Source organism: Pipistrellus kuhlii, unplaced genomic scaffold (assembly GCF_014108245.1).
Source record: "Pipistrellus kuhlii isolate mPipKuh1 unplaced genomic scaffold, mPipKuh1.p scaffold_m20_p_132, whole genome shotgun sequence".
Taxonomy (NCBI): Eukaryota; Metazoa; Chordata; class Mammalia; order Chiroptera; family Vespertilionidae; genus Pipistrellus; species Pipistrellus kuhlii.
This window is the reverse complement of record NW_023425441.1, coordinates 263294-277530: the sequence shown is the minus strand read 5'-3', so window position 1 is coordinate 277530 and position 14237 is coordinate 263294. Positions and strand designations below refer to the sequence as shown.

Below are 14237 nucleotides of genomic sequence, written 5' to 3'. Positions count from 1 at the left end.
AGGGTCAGGCCTGGAAGCCAGAGTAGGGCAGGGCGTGTGGATAGTTAACTCGAAAGGGCACAGGCTACCTGACCGCATGTGCCCAGGCCCTGGGTGGGATGGGGATTGAGAGGGGAGCCGATTTGGGCACCCGGAGAGGGAGAAGCAGCGGATCTCGCCGAATGAATCTTAGAAAGACTTGCCCTCTCTCCCATCCCCCAAGGTCTGGGATGCAGGTACAGTGCCAAGGATGTGGCCCCATCAGGATGGCCAGGGCCTCTGGTGACTGAGTCCATGGGGAGGCTGCTGGAGGCCGCAGGGGGCAAAGAGTGGCACAGTGGGGATAAGGCCAGCCTGGGAAGTTCAGGGGTTCACCAGGGTGGTCAAGAGGGAAGCTGGGCCCGGCCAGTGTGGCTCAGTGGTTGAGCATCAACCTATGAACCAGGAGATCAAGGTTCAATTCCTGGACAGGGTTACATGCCCAGGTTAGAGGCTCGATCCCCAGTGTGGGGTGTGGAGGAGGCAGCTGATGGATGATTCTCTCATCGATGTTTCTCTCTCTCTCTCTTCCTCTCCCTCTCTTTGATATCAATAAAAACGTATTTTTTAAAAAGGGAGGAAGGGGAGGTGGGCAGTGCAGGCTGAGCCAGGGGCTGAAGTCCCTCCCCCAACCTGCTCCAAGGAGAGGCTGGGGTCCGAGCCCTGCCTGCTTCATTGGGACCATAGGGTTGTGTGTGTGGGGGGGAGGTGCTGCCCCGGTGCAGAGACCTCTGTCCCCATTTCCACACCAGGGTTGAACTGTTTTGGGTACAGATCCCTCCCTTCGGGCCTCTGGGACGTCAGCTCTGGAGCCAGGAACAGGACGGCCCTTCCTGGAATCCTGGCTGGGCGGAGGAACCCCTGGTGTCTGGTGTGCCATGGCCATGCCAGCAGTGTCAGCGCCCCCTCCCCCCCACGGTGTCCTCTGGCCCACAGGGCCCCTCTAGGGCTGGAGCATAGCCTGCGAGCTCTGCCCTGGACCCTGAGCCCACTTCTCTGCTGGGCCTCCTGCCCCCATTCAACTTGCCCCACAGCTGGTGCCACTGGGACCTCTGCAGTTGTCCGACTTCTCCCGGCCCCATGTCCCACCCACCAGAGATTTGGCTTCTACATCCTCCCAGAGGCCCTGGGCCAGCGGTTCCCAATGTGGGCTCATGCCCCACAGGGGGCAATTGACTTTAAAAAAGGAGGCAATTCCAGAATGAGGTATTAAGTCCGTTACCAGCATTTATGGTTCCAGGAGCCTCATATACATTTATGTATTTCAGTTCTCCATTGTGGTTTGAAACTATCTTCTATTCATATTTTTAACAATTTCTCCCTCAGGACTTCCAGCTGTCTTCCATTTCTCTCTCTTTCATGGACACCATGTTCTTTGGAGGCTTGTTTAGATAAAGTTCATGGCCTTTTCAGCTTCCCCCACGTGAATGCTCACTCTTTGAGTAATTGTCACAGGGGGCACCAGGATTTGAGATGCTTAGGTGGGGCATGGCCAGAAGGCTGGGGACCTCTGCCCGAGGCCCCGCTCCTCTGGCCTCCCTCCCTTCACGCCTTGCTCGTCCTGCCCTGGATCCTCCTCAGGTCTTGGCTCCCTGCCTGAGGGAGGCCTGTTCCCACTCCTTTTCCCATGGAACTAGCCCTCAGGGGAAGGCTCTTCACACGAGGTAAACACCAGGACCTCGGGGAGGTGTCTGAGGGACCACGGTAGGCACACCCCAAAAGACTGAGCAGACGGCCAGGTGAACTTGTGTACCCACAAACACTTCCCATTCGCCCAGCAGAGCAGGTGGAGGACTGGATCCTCTACCTGCAGAACCCAGGGGCCACACAGGCCTCTGCCCATCTCAGAGCAATGGAGACCAACCACTGTTGCTTTTTAAGAAATGCATTTATTGATTTGAGAGAAGGGGATGGAAGTGTGGATGTGCTGTTCCCAATGTGCTCACTGGCGATTCTCATGTGCCCAGCCGCCACCTGTGTGTGCCAGGACAATACGCTAACCAACTGAGCTGGGGGACGGCCAGCGCTGCCCACTGTGGCTTCTGGAGTCTTCCTGGGGTCCCCCTCAGGAGCCAGGACCACTCAAGGAGGCTGGTGTCCCTTCCTGAGCCCCTCAAGGCTTGGCAGCATCCAAGGCCCACAGGAAGCGTCCCCGCCCCAACAGCAGCTCGTGGGCCAGCAGCCTCCTCCCTGGCCGTCCCACAGCGGCCTCGCACGGGCCGGCTCTAACAAACGGTCACAGGCCCCTCAGATATGTGTAAAAAGGATTTTATTTGCAGGGGAAGGAGACTAATCAAACAAGCCGAATCCCATGTCGTCATCCGACTCCTCGGACTCCTCCTTCTTCTCATCTTTCTTCTCCTCGGCTGCGGGGAAAGACCAGTGAGTACGGGCCAGGCCCCCAGACTCTCCAGCGCACCCGCAGTGCCCGCTGTCGGAGCCCCACGTACCTGCAGCCGGAGCAGAGCCAGCAGCAGGAGCTGCAGGCCCCGGGGCGGCGGACCCCGCCACAGCCCCTCCAGCAGGGACGCTGGCCAGCTTTCCAATCCCTAGGAAGCAGAGAAGGGAGTGAGCAGAACGGCCGCTCAGACTAAAGCTCCCCACAAGAGGCTCCCATCTGGGAACTGGGCTTCCAGGAATTGGCCCACAAGCTGGGCTGTAACCCCCACTCTGGGGTCAGGTTGGACAAACATGTTTATGACCAGGCAGGGACCTCGCCTGCTGCCCAGTGTCCAGATACGCATTCCCAGCAGTGAGCTCAGAGGAGGCTTTTGGCTGAGCTGGCTCTTGTCCTGGCCAGTCACATGTCCAGGGACAGGAATGGCTGCCCCAGCGGCGCAATTTCCAAACAAGTCCCATCACCACCCTGATGTCACCAGAAAGCCATCCACCACCCCGCAAAGGGAGCCTGGGGCCTGTGGTCACCGCAGACACCAAACCCTGACAGAGGGCACGTGCAGACACATGTTTACTTCCCCAAATAACCGGGCAGGGCAATCAGGCCCAGGGGCGGCACTGGCGCCCCCTAGCGTCCTCTCTCAGAATGTCTAGAAGTGCCCCTGGCGTAAGCCCGCGGAAGCCGTGCTCACTCCTCCTCGGGGCGAGGCTTCTAGGCTGCTCTGGTCCACAAGCGAAACCTGGAAGGCCACGGGCGGCCAACAGGAATTAGGATGGACCTCGGAAACCAAAGCCCCTGCACAAGCTCACCCTGGGCGATGACATCCTCAATGTTCTTCCCGTTCAGCTCGCTGATCACCTGGAGGACGAAACCGTGGCCAGCAGTTACCAGTACCCGACCTGCACCCCCTTCTGAAGCCAGGCCCACTAATTACCATGCACACGTGGGTTCTCCCCACCGAGACAGCTCCAAATGGGAGCTTACACCTCTAAATCACTGCCGGGAAACAGATGCAAAAATATCTTAATTTGCACCCAACATATGTCAAAAATAACATCTTCGTTAATTTGTGTGAAAAAGAAAGGCTCTCAAACACATCCCCCTTTACATTTCTTAGAATACGGCAGTTACTACGGAATTTGAAATCACACGAGACTTCCCCTGTGCTTCTACTAAACCACGCCGGTCTCGTTTCCTTGGGGCTGTATCAAGGCCTCCAAACCACACTGCCCCCCACAAAAGAAACACTCGGATCGGGAACCCTTTGTGCAGAGTGTGGTTCGGCCGGGCCCGGCGGGCGGCTGGCTACCTTGTTGAGCCGGTCGTCGTCCGCCTCGATGCCCACACTGTCCAGGATCTTCTTGATGTCCTTGGCGCTGGGGGAGGCATTGCCCCCGAGGGCGGCCAGCAGGTAGGAGGCGACGTAACGCATCCTGAGCGACGGAGAGAGCCGTGGCGTTACCGTGAGGCCTCCCGCCCCACCCCGGCCCGAGCGCGGCCGCGCGTGGCCCGGCCTGGGGACCACACCGAGGCCGCCCCGCGCCCTGCCCGCCCCCTAAGGCCTCAGCCTGGCCAACGGCCCAGTCGGGTCGCTCCACTCACTCGGCGGCAGCGGAGGGGCCTCGCGCGTGCGAACTCGGGCGGCGTCAGGGAGGGAAAGGAAGACGCACGCGCGGGGGGCGGGAGTAACCTGCTACCCAGAAGCCTCCGGGAGCTACCCTCCTTGCACCCAGGGCGCCTGCGAGTGACGTCACAAGGCGCTCGGCCAATGAGGACGCTGGGGAAGTCATCTTCCGGTCCGGTCCGGCAGCCGCCCCAGCAAAGGCGAAAGGCAATTCCGAGGCCGCCTTCTTATCCAGTGTGGGGCGAACGTCCCCCGAAACCCCTGCGGCGGCGGGACGAAGCCGGGCGCGAGCCCAAGTGCAGCGTCTCCCTTCAGGGCTCCCTGCACGCCACGCGGGGCCTACACACTCCCAACATGCAGCGCGGCCGCCTCGCCCGCGACGCCTTCCTTTGCGACAGCGGCCAACGCAGCCAGTAACTACAAGTCCCATCGTCCAAGGCGGCCGGAAGTGCGAGTGCGCTGCTTCCTGCGGGAGCGACACGTGGGTCCCACTGAGGCTGCGCAGGTTCGGCCGGGGCGCTTCCGGCTCTGGCGGCGCCCGGCGGCGGGTCGGAGGCTGACGTCCGGTTGGGTGGAGCGCCGGTCCTGCCTGACCCAGCGGGGTGGGCGAACCGCCCTGATGTCGCGGAGCCGAGCCTTCTGGGCTCCGTGGCTGCTCCTCTGCGCTGCTCTGACTGTATCGGCTCCGAGCTGACATCGGCACGCGCCACCCATTCATTGCTCCAAGTCGGACTCCGCTGCGGCCTGCGTCCTGGGCGGGAATAGACCCAGCCCGCTCCCGCAAAACTTAGGTTCTGGCGCGAGGACACGCGGAGATAGACCCTGAAAGGATGAGGCAGGGACATGGAGCCGAAAGATGAGAAGGAGCCGGCCTTGCTAAGTCCCGGGGGGCGGGGGGGGCACCGGGCCGTGGGGTCAGAGGCGAAGGTCGGGCGGAGCTGGGTCCCCAGGCGGCAGCCAGCGCATAGCGGCCCAGCAGAGCCAGCCTCGGGTGTAGTGCATCAGACGCCGTTGTGTTAACGCAAACCACCCGGTCGCCCTGAAGCATCATCTTATATAGAAACTGCTGTTTGACACGCTAACCCTGCTGTCTGGCTGCTGTGGATGCGTGCTTGCTTAAATAGTAAGGAAAGTAAGACTACTCCCACTTCAGAGGCCATTAACCTTCCCCGGAGGAAGTCAGTGCTGGCGCCGGGCCAGGCCTTTGGCTGGGGTCTCAAGGCCCCAACACATTAGGGGCTCTTTAAAAACTTGCAAAGGGAGCCGGAAACAGCCCGTATTTGGGAGACAAAGAAGGTAAAACATAAATAGAGAAAGTCCTTCCATGTTGGGGCCCAGAATTTGAGAGATGTTTTCCTCTGGGCCCATGAATAATAAATGTAACTCCTTGCCCTGACCGGTTTGGTTCAGAGGAAAGAGGATGGGCCTAAGGATTCAAGGGTCCCAGGTTGTTTCCGGTCAGGGGCATGAACCTTGGTTGCAGGCACATCCCTAGTAGGAGGTGTGCAGGAGGCAGCTGATCGACGTTTCTAACTATATCCCTCTCCCTTCTTCCCTGTAAAAAGTCAATAAAAATATATTTTTAAAAATAAATGTAACTCCATCTCTCTAAGTACTGCTTGGTTCTCTGGTTTTCTGTAACAGCCCTAGGCATGGTCATAACCAGAGGTCAGGCACAGACACTTTCTTGTTCAAGGTCACACAATTGGGGGTTAAGTGGGGAGACCATCCTTGCAAGGTTAGCCCTTGATTACAATCAATAGTGAAGTGGCATGATGTGATTGATTTTTATAATATATATTTTTATTGATTTAAGTGAGAAAGGGAGAGAGAGAAAAAACAACATCAATGACGAGGGAGAATCACTGATTGGCTGCCTCCTGCACATCCCACACTGGGGACCAAGCCTGGCATGTGCCCTGACCAACAATGGAACCCTGACCCCCTGGTTTACAGGTCGACGCCAACCACTGAGCCACTCTAGTGGGGCTGATTGATGGACGTAAGTGGGAAATAATACATAAAATTCACCATTTTAATGAGACAATTCGGTGGAACTTAGTACATTCACATCGTCGTAAAACCACCACCATCTCCAGAACGTTCTCATTTTCCCAAACTCCCCGACTCCAGTGGCTCATTATTTCACTCGCTGTCTCTGGACCTGATTCCTGTGAGTGTAACCCCCTGTATTGGTCCCTCTGTGTCAGTCCCATTTCACTCAACAGAATACCCGCAAGGTTTACCACGTCCTAGCGTGTGTCCGAACGTCCTTTTTAGGGCCACACATTCGTGTAATTGTTTTTAAAAAGGCTTCTCTGGCAGCTCTGGGGAAACAATGGGGTGGGCAGCTTCTGCCCATCCTGGTGGGGATGGTGGGGCGGGGGGGTGAAGAGAGGGTGCGCGCGGTGTGGAGAGGCAGGCCGGGCCCAGCTGGATGTGCTCACTGTCCCTCTACAGAGCACCCACCATGGGTGAGCGCGCAGGCGGGAGGCTTTCTGCTTTGAGGTTTGGGCCGGGCAGGCGCTCACCAGCTCCGGCCTCTCGGGGCCTCCTTGTCCTCCCTCCTGAGACGCAGACACGCGTGGAAGGAGGCGGCCCGGGGGGAAGCCCGATGGGCCGCTGCCCGGAGCGATCACCGTGGGGCAGGGTGACGGGAGCTGAGGAAGGACAGGCACCCAGAGCAGGGGTATGGGTGGGGGTGTGGGTGGGGTGGCTCTGAGGCCTCAGGTGCGGTCCGTCCCCAGGCCTGTCCGCCTGGGCGGCCAGTGTATACACCGGGACGGGACGCACAGCCCCCAGGAGCCGGGCGAGGCCTCTGGGACGGCGGGTTTCGTGGCGCGCGGCGCGCACCGCCGGGCGGGGAAGCGGCGCTGGAGACGCGGGGCGGCGCGCAGCAGACGGGCCGGCGTCCCCGTCTCCAGGGCAGCGGCCCGCGGACCCCGGGGCGGGGCCGGAGGGGGCGGCGCCCGGAGTCCCAGCCCGCCCGCCCGGAAACGCGCCGGCGGGAGCCCGGGCGCGCGGAGCGCACGGAGTCGGCCGGGAGGGAGCGCAGGTACGCGCGGCGGGAACGGGGCCCGCCCCGAGGCCGCCTGAGTCCCAAGGGCGCCCGCACCGGGCCCCGCTGCCGCCCGGGGTGTGAACCGGACGGCGCGGGAGGACTCCTCGGGGGGCCAGGGAGCGGGGTGCCATGCAGGGCGCACCCCAGTCCCCTCTCTCACATTCGCTTCTCTGACACACGTGGGCACCATCCATTGATCGCCCGTGGCCCGGGACACCGCCCCCACGTGGTAGATGGCGGTCCTGACCTGTCAAAGCTGTTGAGTGAAGGCGGGAGGTGGGGCTGGACCCAGGAGACGCATGTGGGGCCGGGCCGGGAGTTCGGGGGGAGGACAGCCAGGATGACCTGACAGCTCTGGAGTCCCAGAAACTTCCCACCGCCCTCCTCCCCGCAAGCCGGTTCCCAGGCTCCCGGCACACAGGTCACCCCGCTCGCTGCCCTCCGGCCCTGGGCTGCCATTCTCAGAGTCCCCTGAGCTCTGTGCGGCCTGGGCCTGGGCTCTAGGAGCTGGAGTGTTAACAACCCGGAGTCCCCAGGCCTCTGACCGGGAGGAGGGTCCATCCCCACTCCCCCTCTCCTCACCCGACTCCGCAGCCCCGGGCCCTGCCTGAGCAGGCCTGCCTGGCAAGCTGGGACATGTCCGGCCCCCGGGGCCTGCCTGTGGGCGATGGCCGCGGTGGAGGAGGAGCCGGAGCGCCGGGCGGCGGCTGCAGAGGATGCTGCAGACGAGGACGCGGACGCGGGTTCAGGGGCATCCCTTCTCCCGGCTGGGAACCGCCTGAGCTTGGACCTGCACTCCGGGGGCTGCCGCCGGCTGCTGCGCCTGTGTGCCCGGCACGCCCCTCTGCTGCTGCGGGTGGAGTTCCTGCAGCTCAGTGGCCACGAAGACCCCCGGCTGCTGGGGGCCGCCCTGGCTCAGGTGCCGCGGAGTCTGCCGCAGCTGCGCTCCCTGGTCCTCAAAGGTGAGCCCGCCTGGTGCCAGCCCTCCCACCCCCCCATTTCTAGCTCCTGCCTCTGCTCCTCGGCCTCAAGGGCAAACCCCGCTCCCGGCCCCCTCCCCGTTCTCCGTACACCACACCCGCCCTCTTCTCCCTCGTGACACGGGCAGCTGCCCGGTGGTGGTCCCCGGCAGATCGCAGGGTGGTCTTGGTGCTGGCTCCCTCCCTGCTGAGAGGAGCCTTCAGTCCCAGCCCCTGCCCTCCTCCACCTCCATCGGTCTGTCCTGTGTGGCTGGGTAGACCTGGAGGCCCCAGCCCCACTGCCTGCAGCTCCCCCCCACCCCCCGGCTAAGCTGGGACCTGGGACCGAGGGCCACCCCGCCTTTTGCCCCCCAGGTGGGCAACACTGGGATGCACTGGGCACCTGCCGGCCGGGCTCTCTGACCACGCTGCCCGCCAGCCTGAGTGGCCTGACCCGCTTGGCCCACCTGGACCTGAGCTTTAACAGCCTGGAGACGCTGCCTGCCTGCATCCCGCGCCTGGGCCGCCTGGCCGCCCTCCTGCTCTCCCACAACCGCCTCTCCGAGCTGCCCGAGGCGCTGGGAGCCCTGTCCGCCCTCACCTTCCTGTCCGTGACCCACAACTGCCTGCGGGCGCTGCCCCTGGCGCTGGGAGCCCTGTCCGCCCTGCAGCGCCTGGACCTCTCCGAGAACCGCCTGGACACTCTGCCCCCCGAAGTCGGAGGCCTGAGCAGCCTCCAGGAACTCAATCTGGCCTCCAACCGGCTGCAGAGCCTCCCGGCCTCCCTGGGTGAGTCCCGCCTGTGCCCCGCCACTGCCTGGCCTCCACTCACCAGCCCCTCTCACCCTCCAGGGCCGGGACCCTGCACTCACAGCCTGGCCTGGTGCTCAGGGCGGGGGGCGAGGCAGGCGGAGAGGTCCTCCTCGGCCCTAAGCAGCGCCTGCCCACAGCGGGGCTGCGTTCCTTGCAGATCCTCGTCCTGCATAGCAACCTCCTGGTCTCCGTGCCCGCTGGCCTGGCCCGCCTCCCGCTGCTCGCCCGGCTGGACCTGAGGGACAATCAGCTCCAGGAAGTGCCCCCCGAGCTGCTGGACGCCCCCTTTGTGCGCCTGCAGGGGAACCCCCTGGGCGAGGCCCTGCCAGCCCCCCCCAGCCCCCCAGGTAGACTCGCTGGGGAGGGCAGACTGCAGACGGGACGCAGGCCGACCCCATCCTCACGGCTGTCCTCCTGCAGGGCCTCCTGCCGCCCCGGGAATGCCCAGGCTGCTCCTGACCTCAGAGCTGGACAGGTGTGTGAGGGGAGGGTGGGCCAGAGGAGCAGCCGGACCCCTTACCGTGCTCGGGGTCTCCCAGAGGCCCCCGGGGGCCAGGCTCAGACCTGAGGCCCCTCGGGGTCTGACCTGATGCTGCCCTGCCCTCACGCAGCTTCCTGGTGACCCCGCAAGGCTGCTCCGTGACCCTGGCCTGCGGGGTCCGCCTGCAGTTCCCCGCCGGGGCCACGGCCACCTCCGTCACCATCCGCTACCGCCTGTGGCTGCCGGAGCCCCGCCTCGTGCCCCTGGGCCCCCATGACTCGCTGCTCAGCGGGGTCCTGGAGCTGCAGCCCCACAGGCTGGCCTTCCAGCAGGCACGGCCGGGGGGGGCCAGGGGGGGGGCTGGGGGGCAATCTGGGGGGCTGGGGGCAGGTGGGGTGGCCGGGGGATGGGCAGCCCGGCCAGAGGGGCTGGGGGCAGGCGGTGGGGGGGAGGTGTCAGAGGGGATGGCAGGGGGACAGCCAGGTGTGGCCTTCCTGCTCACCTCCCCCCCCCCCGTGCCCGGCAGGAGGTGGGCCTGTGGCTGCTCTTTGTGCCCCCGAGGGCCCGGCGCTGCCGTGAGGTGGTGGTGCGGACCCTGAGCGGTGACAGCTGGAGCGACCTGGAGACCCGCCTGGAGGAGGAAGCACCGAAGGTGAGGCTGCCTGGGCCGCCGAGAAGCACGGGTGTGTGTGTGTGTGTGTGTGTGTGTGTGTGTCTCCAGGACCTGACTCCCCTCTGACCCTGTTCCCTCTGACCCCATCCCGTGCCCAGCGGCTCTGGGCTCACTGCCAGGTACCCCACTTCTCGTGGTTCCTTGTGGTGTCACGGCCCGTGTCCAACGCCTGCCTGGTGCCACCAGAGGGGGCCTTGCTGTGGTCCTCGGGGCACTCGGGGGTCAAGGTCACGTTCCCCCCCGGAGCCACGGAGGAGCCTCGTCAAGTCCGGATGCAGGTACAGCTGGGCAGCCCCGGGGGTGGCCGGTGCCCCCGCACGGGTGCTGTGCTCAGGCTGCTGTGTGCCAGGTGGTGCGCATGGCGGGCAGAGAGCTGCGGGCGCTGCTGGGGGAGCCCCAGGCGGCCGTGAGCCCCCTGCTGTGCCTCTCCCAGAGCGGCCCCCCCGGCTTCCTGCGGCCCGTCACCGTGCAGCTGCCGCTGCCGCCCGGGGTCACAGGTGAGAGCCCCCCACCCCCCGCCCGGGGTCACAGGGGAGAGCCCCCCCACCCCCCGCCCGGGGTCACAGGGGAGAGCCCCCCCCCCCCCGCCCGGGGTCACAGGGGAGAGCCCCCCCCCCCCCGCCCGGGGTCACAGGTGAGAGCCCCCCACCCCCGCCCGGGGTCACAGGTGAGAGCCCCCCCACCCCCCGCCCAGGGTCACAGGGGAGAGCCCCCCCACCCCCCCGCCCGGGGTCACAGGGGAGAGCCCCCCCACCCCCGCCCGGGGTCACAGGGGAGAGCCCCCCCACCCCCCGCCCGGGGTCACAGGGGAGACCCCCCCACCCCCCCCCCCGCCCGGGTCACAGGGGAGAGAGCCCCCCCACCCCCCCGCCCGGGGTCACAGGGGAGAGAGCCCCCCCCCCCGTCACAGGTGAGAGAGCCCCCCCCGCCCGGGGTCACAGGGGAGAGAGCCCCCCCCGCCCGGGGTCACAGGTGAGAGAGGTCTGTCCCCCCCCACCCCCCCGCCCGGGGTCACAGGTGAGAGAGCCCCCCCCCCCGTCACAGGTGAGAGAAGCCCCCCCCCCCCCCGCCCGGGGTCATAGGGGAGAGAGGTCTGTCTCCCCCCCACCGCCCTCCCGGTGTCACAGGAGAGAGAGGTAGTCGGAGGGGAGGCCTGGGGAGCTCAGCCCGGGACCCCCCCTCCCGCAGGCCTGAGTGTGGACCGCGCCCGCCTTCACCTGCTGTACCGGGCGCCCCCGGCCGCCACCTGGGATGACATCACGGCGCAGGTGGCCCTGGAGCTCACCCACCTGTACGCGCGCTTCCAGGTCACACACTTCTCCTGGTCAGTGCCCAGCCCCGTGCCCCCGTGCCCCCGGCCCCCGTGCTCCTCTCCCCTCTGCGCCGCAGCCCGCTCACCCCCACACCCCAGGTACTGGCTCTGGTACACCACCAAGACCTGCGTGGGCGGCCTGGCGCGCAAGGCCTGGGAGCGGCTGCGGCTGCACCGCGTCAACCTCATCGCCCTGCAGCGGCGCCGGGACCCCGAGCAGGTCCTGCTGCAGTGCCTGCCCCGCAGCAAGGTGGGCGGGCTGGGGGCCGGGGACGAGGGGTGGGGGCCGGGTGGGGGCCGGGGACGAGGGGTGGGGGCCGAGGACGAGGCGGGGGGCCAGGGGCTGGGGGCCGGGGATGAGGGGTGGGGGCCGGCTGGGGGCCGGGACGAGGGCTGGGGACCGGGCGGGGGCCGGGGACGAGGCGGGGGGCCAGGAGCTGGGGGGCCGGGGACGAGGGGTGGGGGCCGGGCGGGGGCCGGGTGGGGCCGGGCGGGGGCCGGGTGGGGGCCGGGTGGGGGCCGGGCGGGGGCCGGGTGGGGGCCGGGCTGGGGGCCGGGGACGAGGGGTGGGGGCCGGGTGGGGGCCGGGTGGGCTCTGAGCCGTGGGTGCCCCAGGTGGACGCCGCACTGCAGCGGCTGCTGGAGCGGTACCGTGGCCCGGAGCCCTCGGACACCGTGGAGATGTTCGAAGGCGAGAAGTTCTTCGCCGCCTTTGAGAGAGGCATCGACGTGGATGCGGGTAGGCCCTGCCCTGGGGTGGGCCCGGGTCCACCAGCCTCCCCGCTAAGCCCCCCCCCGCCCCTGCAGACCCCCGCTCCCCCCGCTGACCCCCCGCCCCCGCAGACCCCCGCCTCCCCCCCCTCCCCTGACTCCCGCCCCTGCAGACCCCCGCTCCCCCCGCAGACCCCCCGCCCCCGCAGACCCCGCTCCCCCCGCTGACCCCCCCGCCCCTGCAGACCCCCGCATCCCCCCGCTGACCCCCCGCCCCCGCAGACCCCCGCCTCCCCCCCCACCGCTCCCCCCGCCCCCGCCGACCCCTGCCTCCCCCCGCTGACCCCCCATCCCCGCAGACCCCCGCCTCCCCCCGCTGACCCCCGCCCCCGCCGACCCCTGCCTCCCCCCCCACCGCTCCCCCCCGCCCCCGCAGACCCCCGCCTCCCCCCCCTCCCGCTGACTTCCCGCCCCCGCAGACCCCGCTCCCCCCGCTGACTCCCCGCCCCCGCAGACCCCCGCCTCTCCCCCCCCCCGTCCCTGCAGACCCCCGCTCCCCCCTCTGACCCCCCGCCCCCGCAGACCCCCGCTCCCCCCTCTGACCCCCCTGCCCCCGCTGACCCCCGCTCCCCCCGCTGACCCCCCCGCCCCCGCAGACCCCCCGCTCCCCCCGCTGACCCCCCGCCCCCGCAGACCCCGCTCCCCCCCCCCCCCGCTGACCCCCCGCCCCCGCAGACCCCCCGCCCCCGCTGACCCCCCCCGCTGACCCCCGCCCCCGTGACCCCCCCCCCGCTGACCCCCCGCCCCCGCTGACCCCCCCCCCCCCCCCCGCTGACCCCCCGCCCCCGCAGACCGCCCGGACTGCGTGCAGGGCCGCGTGTGCTTCGTGTTCTACTCGCACCTGAAGAACCTGAAGGAGGTGTACGTGACCACCGCCCTGGACCGGCAGGCCCAGGCCGTGAAGGGCCAGGTGGGCTGACGGGTGGGCCCCCCCCTCCCCCCGGCTGCCTGCCCAGGCCGAGGCCGGGCACTGACTCTGTCCCCCGCCCCAGGTGTCCTTCTACCGGGGAGCCGTGCCCGAGGACGTGCCCCCGGAGGCGGAGGCCGCCCGGCAGAGGAAGGCCCCGGACGCCCAGTGGATGGCCACTCTGCCCATCAAGCTGCCGGTGTGGCCGGGTGGGGAGGGGAAGGGGAAGGGGTGGGTGGGCCTGGGGCTGGAGCCAGGGCTCACTGTGCCCACCCCTCCCCCCAGAGGCTCCGGAGGTCCGAGGGCCCGGGCCCAGGGCCGGGAGCCGGCCTCTCCCTGGCACCTCTGAACCTGGGCGACGCTGAGACTGGCTTCCTGACTCAGAGCAACCTGCTGAGTCTGGCCGGGCGCCTGGGCCCCGACTGGCCGGCTGTGGCCCTGCACCTGGGCCTGTCCTACCGGGAGCTGCAGCGCATCCGGCATGAGTTCCGGTGGGTGCCTCCCAGCCTCCGCTGCCGCCCTGTGGCCAGCCTCAGGCCTGGGCGCCTGCGGGGTGGGGGGGTGGGGGGGAGAATGGGGGGCCTGAGGCTGCTGAAGGGCCGTCGGGAACGGGGTGGGTGGTGTTAGGGTAACAGACACTGAGGGGTGGTCTGCCAGGGTGCAGGATGCCGGCCCCGGGTGGAGCCGGCCCCGGGTGGGTGTGGTGGCAGTCCTGGGGGCCCTCCGTCACTGAGCCCCTTCTCCCCAGGGACGACCTGGACGCCCAGATCCGTCACATGCTGTTCTCGTGGGCCGAGCGCCGGGCGGGGCAGCCGGGGGCGGTGGGCAGCCTGGTGCAGGCGCTGGAGCAGAGTGAGCGGCGCGACGTGGCGGACGAGGTGCGGGCCATCTTGGAGCTCGGCCGCCACAAGTACCAGGACGGCATCCGCCGCACGGGCCTGGCCCCCAGGGACCTCGCCCCGCCGGGGCCTGCCGCCTCGCCGTCCCCGGAGCCTGCCCAGGCCTAGGCTGACCCTGCGCCTCGGCCGGGCTCAGCGGTCCTGGCTCCAAGCCTTCCCTGTGTGCGCGGACAGTGACCTGTCCAACAAACACGCTTGTCTGTCTGCTGTCTGAGGGCTTGGTCTGTTTGTTGGGTGGAGATCAGAGGCCGGGCCGCCGCTGGGGGACGGGGTGGGGGTGGGGGGCCTCCGCTGACCTTGGTCCTGCCCCTGGCACGTGCC

General features: G+C 67.5%; 2 protein-coding genes and 1 non-coding gene across 3 annotated transcripts; 1 reads left to right on the top strand and 2 right to left on the bottom strand.

Annotated features, from left to right (window-relative positions):
- Nucleotides 1-2270: 2270 nt before the first annotated feature.
- On the bottom strand, nt 2271-4179 carry RPLP2 (ribosomal protein lateral stalk subunit P2). The gene is made up of 5 exons (XM_036436235.2): nt 4019-4179; nt 3726-3849; nt 3226-3274; nt 2469-2567; nt 2271-2384 (listed from the first exon to the last, which is right to left on the bottom strand). Exons 2-5 carry the CDS (start codon nt 3846-3848, stop codon nt 2308-2310), a joined length of 348 nt encoding a protein of 115 aa, XP_036292128.1. The 5' UTR covers nt 3849; nt 4019-4179; the 3' UTR covers nt 2271-2307.
- Nucleotides 3060-3196, bottom strand: LOC118717977. The gene has a single exon (XR_004987665.1). It is a non-coding gene; the product is annotated as a small nucleolar RNA SNORA52 (small nucleolar RNA).
- A 2837-nt stretch (nt 4180-7016) lies between the features above and the next one.
- Nucleotides 7017-14143, top strand: PIDD1 (p53-induced death domain protein 1). The gene is made up of 16 exons (XM_045581050.1): nt 7017-7095; nt 7696-8063; nt 8436-8849; nt 9011-9220; nt 9294-9348; nt 9485-9686; nt 9881-10006; nt 10126-10305; nt 10377-10524; nt 11216-11351; nt 11439-11589; nt 11955-12078; nt 12902-13020; nt 13103-13216; nt 13303-13508; nt 13766-14143. The coding sequence occupies exons 2-16, from the start codon at nt 7769-7771 to the stop codon at nt 14022-14024; spliced, it is 2739 nt and encodes a 912-aa protein (XP_045437006.1). The 5' UTR covers nt 7017-7095; nt 7696-7768; the 3' UTR covers nt 14025-14143.
- Nucleotides 14144-14237: the final 94 nt, after the last annotated feature.

What these genes read in the sequence shown, in the direction of transcription:
- PIDD1 (XM_045581050.1), top strand. Translation starts at nt 7,769, where the DNA reads ATGGCCGCGGTGGAGGAGGAGCCGGAGCGCCGGGCGGCGGCTGCAGAG. An exon ending in AGCCCCCCCCAGCCCCCCAG is followed by an intron (nt 9,221 to 9,293) that starts GTAGACTCGCTG and finishes GTCCTCCTGCAG; the next exon opens with GGCCTCCTGCCGCCCCGGGA. An exon ending in CAGGTCACACACTTCTCCTG is followed by an intron (nt 11,352 to 11,438) that starts GTCAGTGCCCAG and finishes CCCACACCCCAG; the next exon opens with GTACTGGCTCTGGTACACCA.
- RPLP2 (XM_036436235.2), bottom strand. Translation starts at nt 3,848, where the DNA reads ATGCGTTACGTCGCCTCCTACCTGCTGGCCGCCCTCGGGGGCAATGCC. An exon ending in ACGACGACCGGCTCAACAAG is followed by an intron (nt 3,275 to 3,725) that starts GTAGCCAGCCGC and finishes TTCGTCCTCCAG; the next exon opens with GTGATCAGCGAGCTGAACGG. An exon ending in TGAGGATGTCATCGCCCAGG is followed by an intron (nt 2,568 to 3,225) that starts GTGAGCTTGTGC and finishes TCTGCTTCCTAG; the next exon opens with GGATTGGAAAGCTGGCCAGC.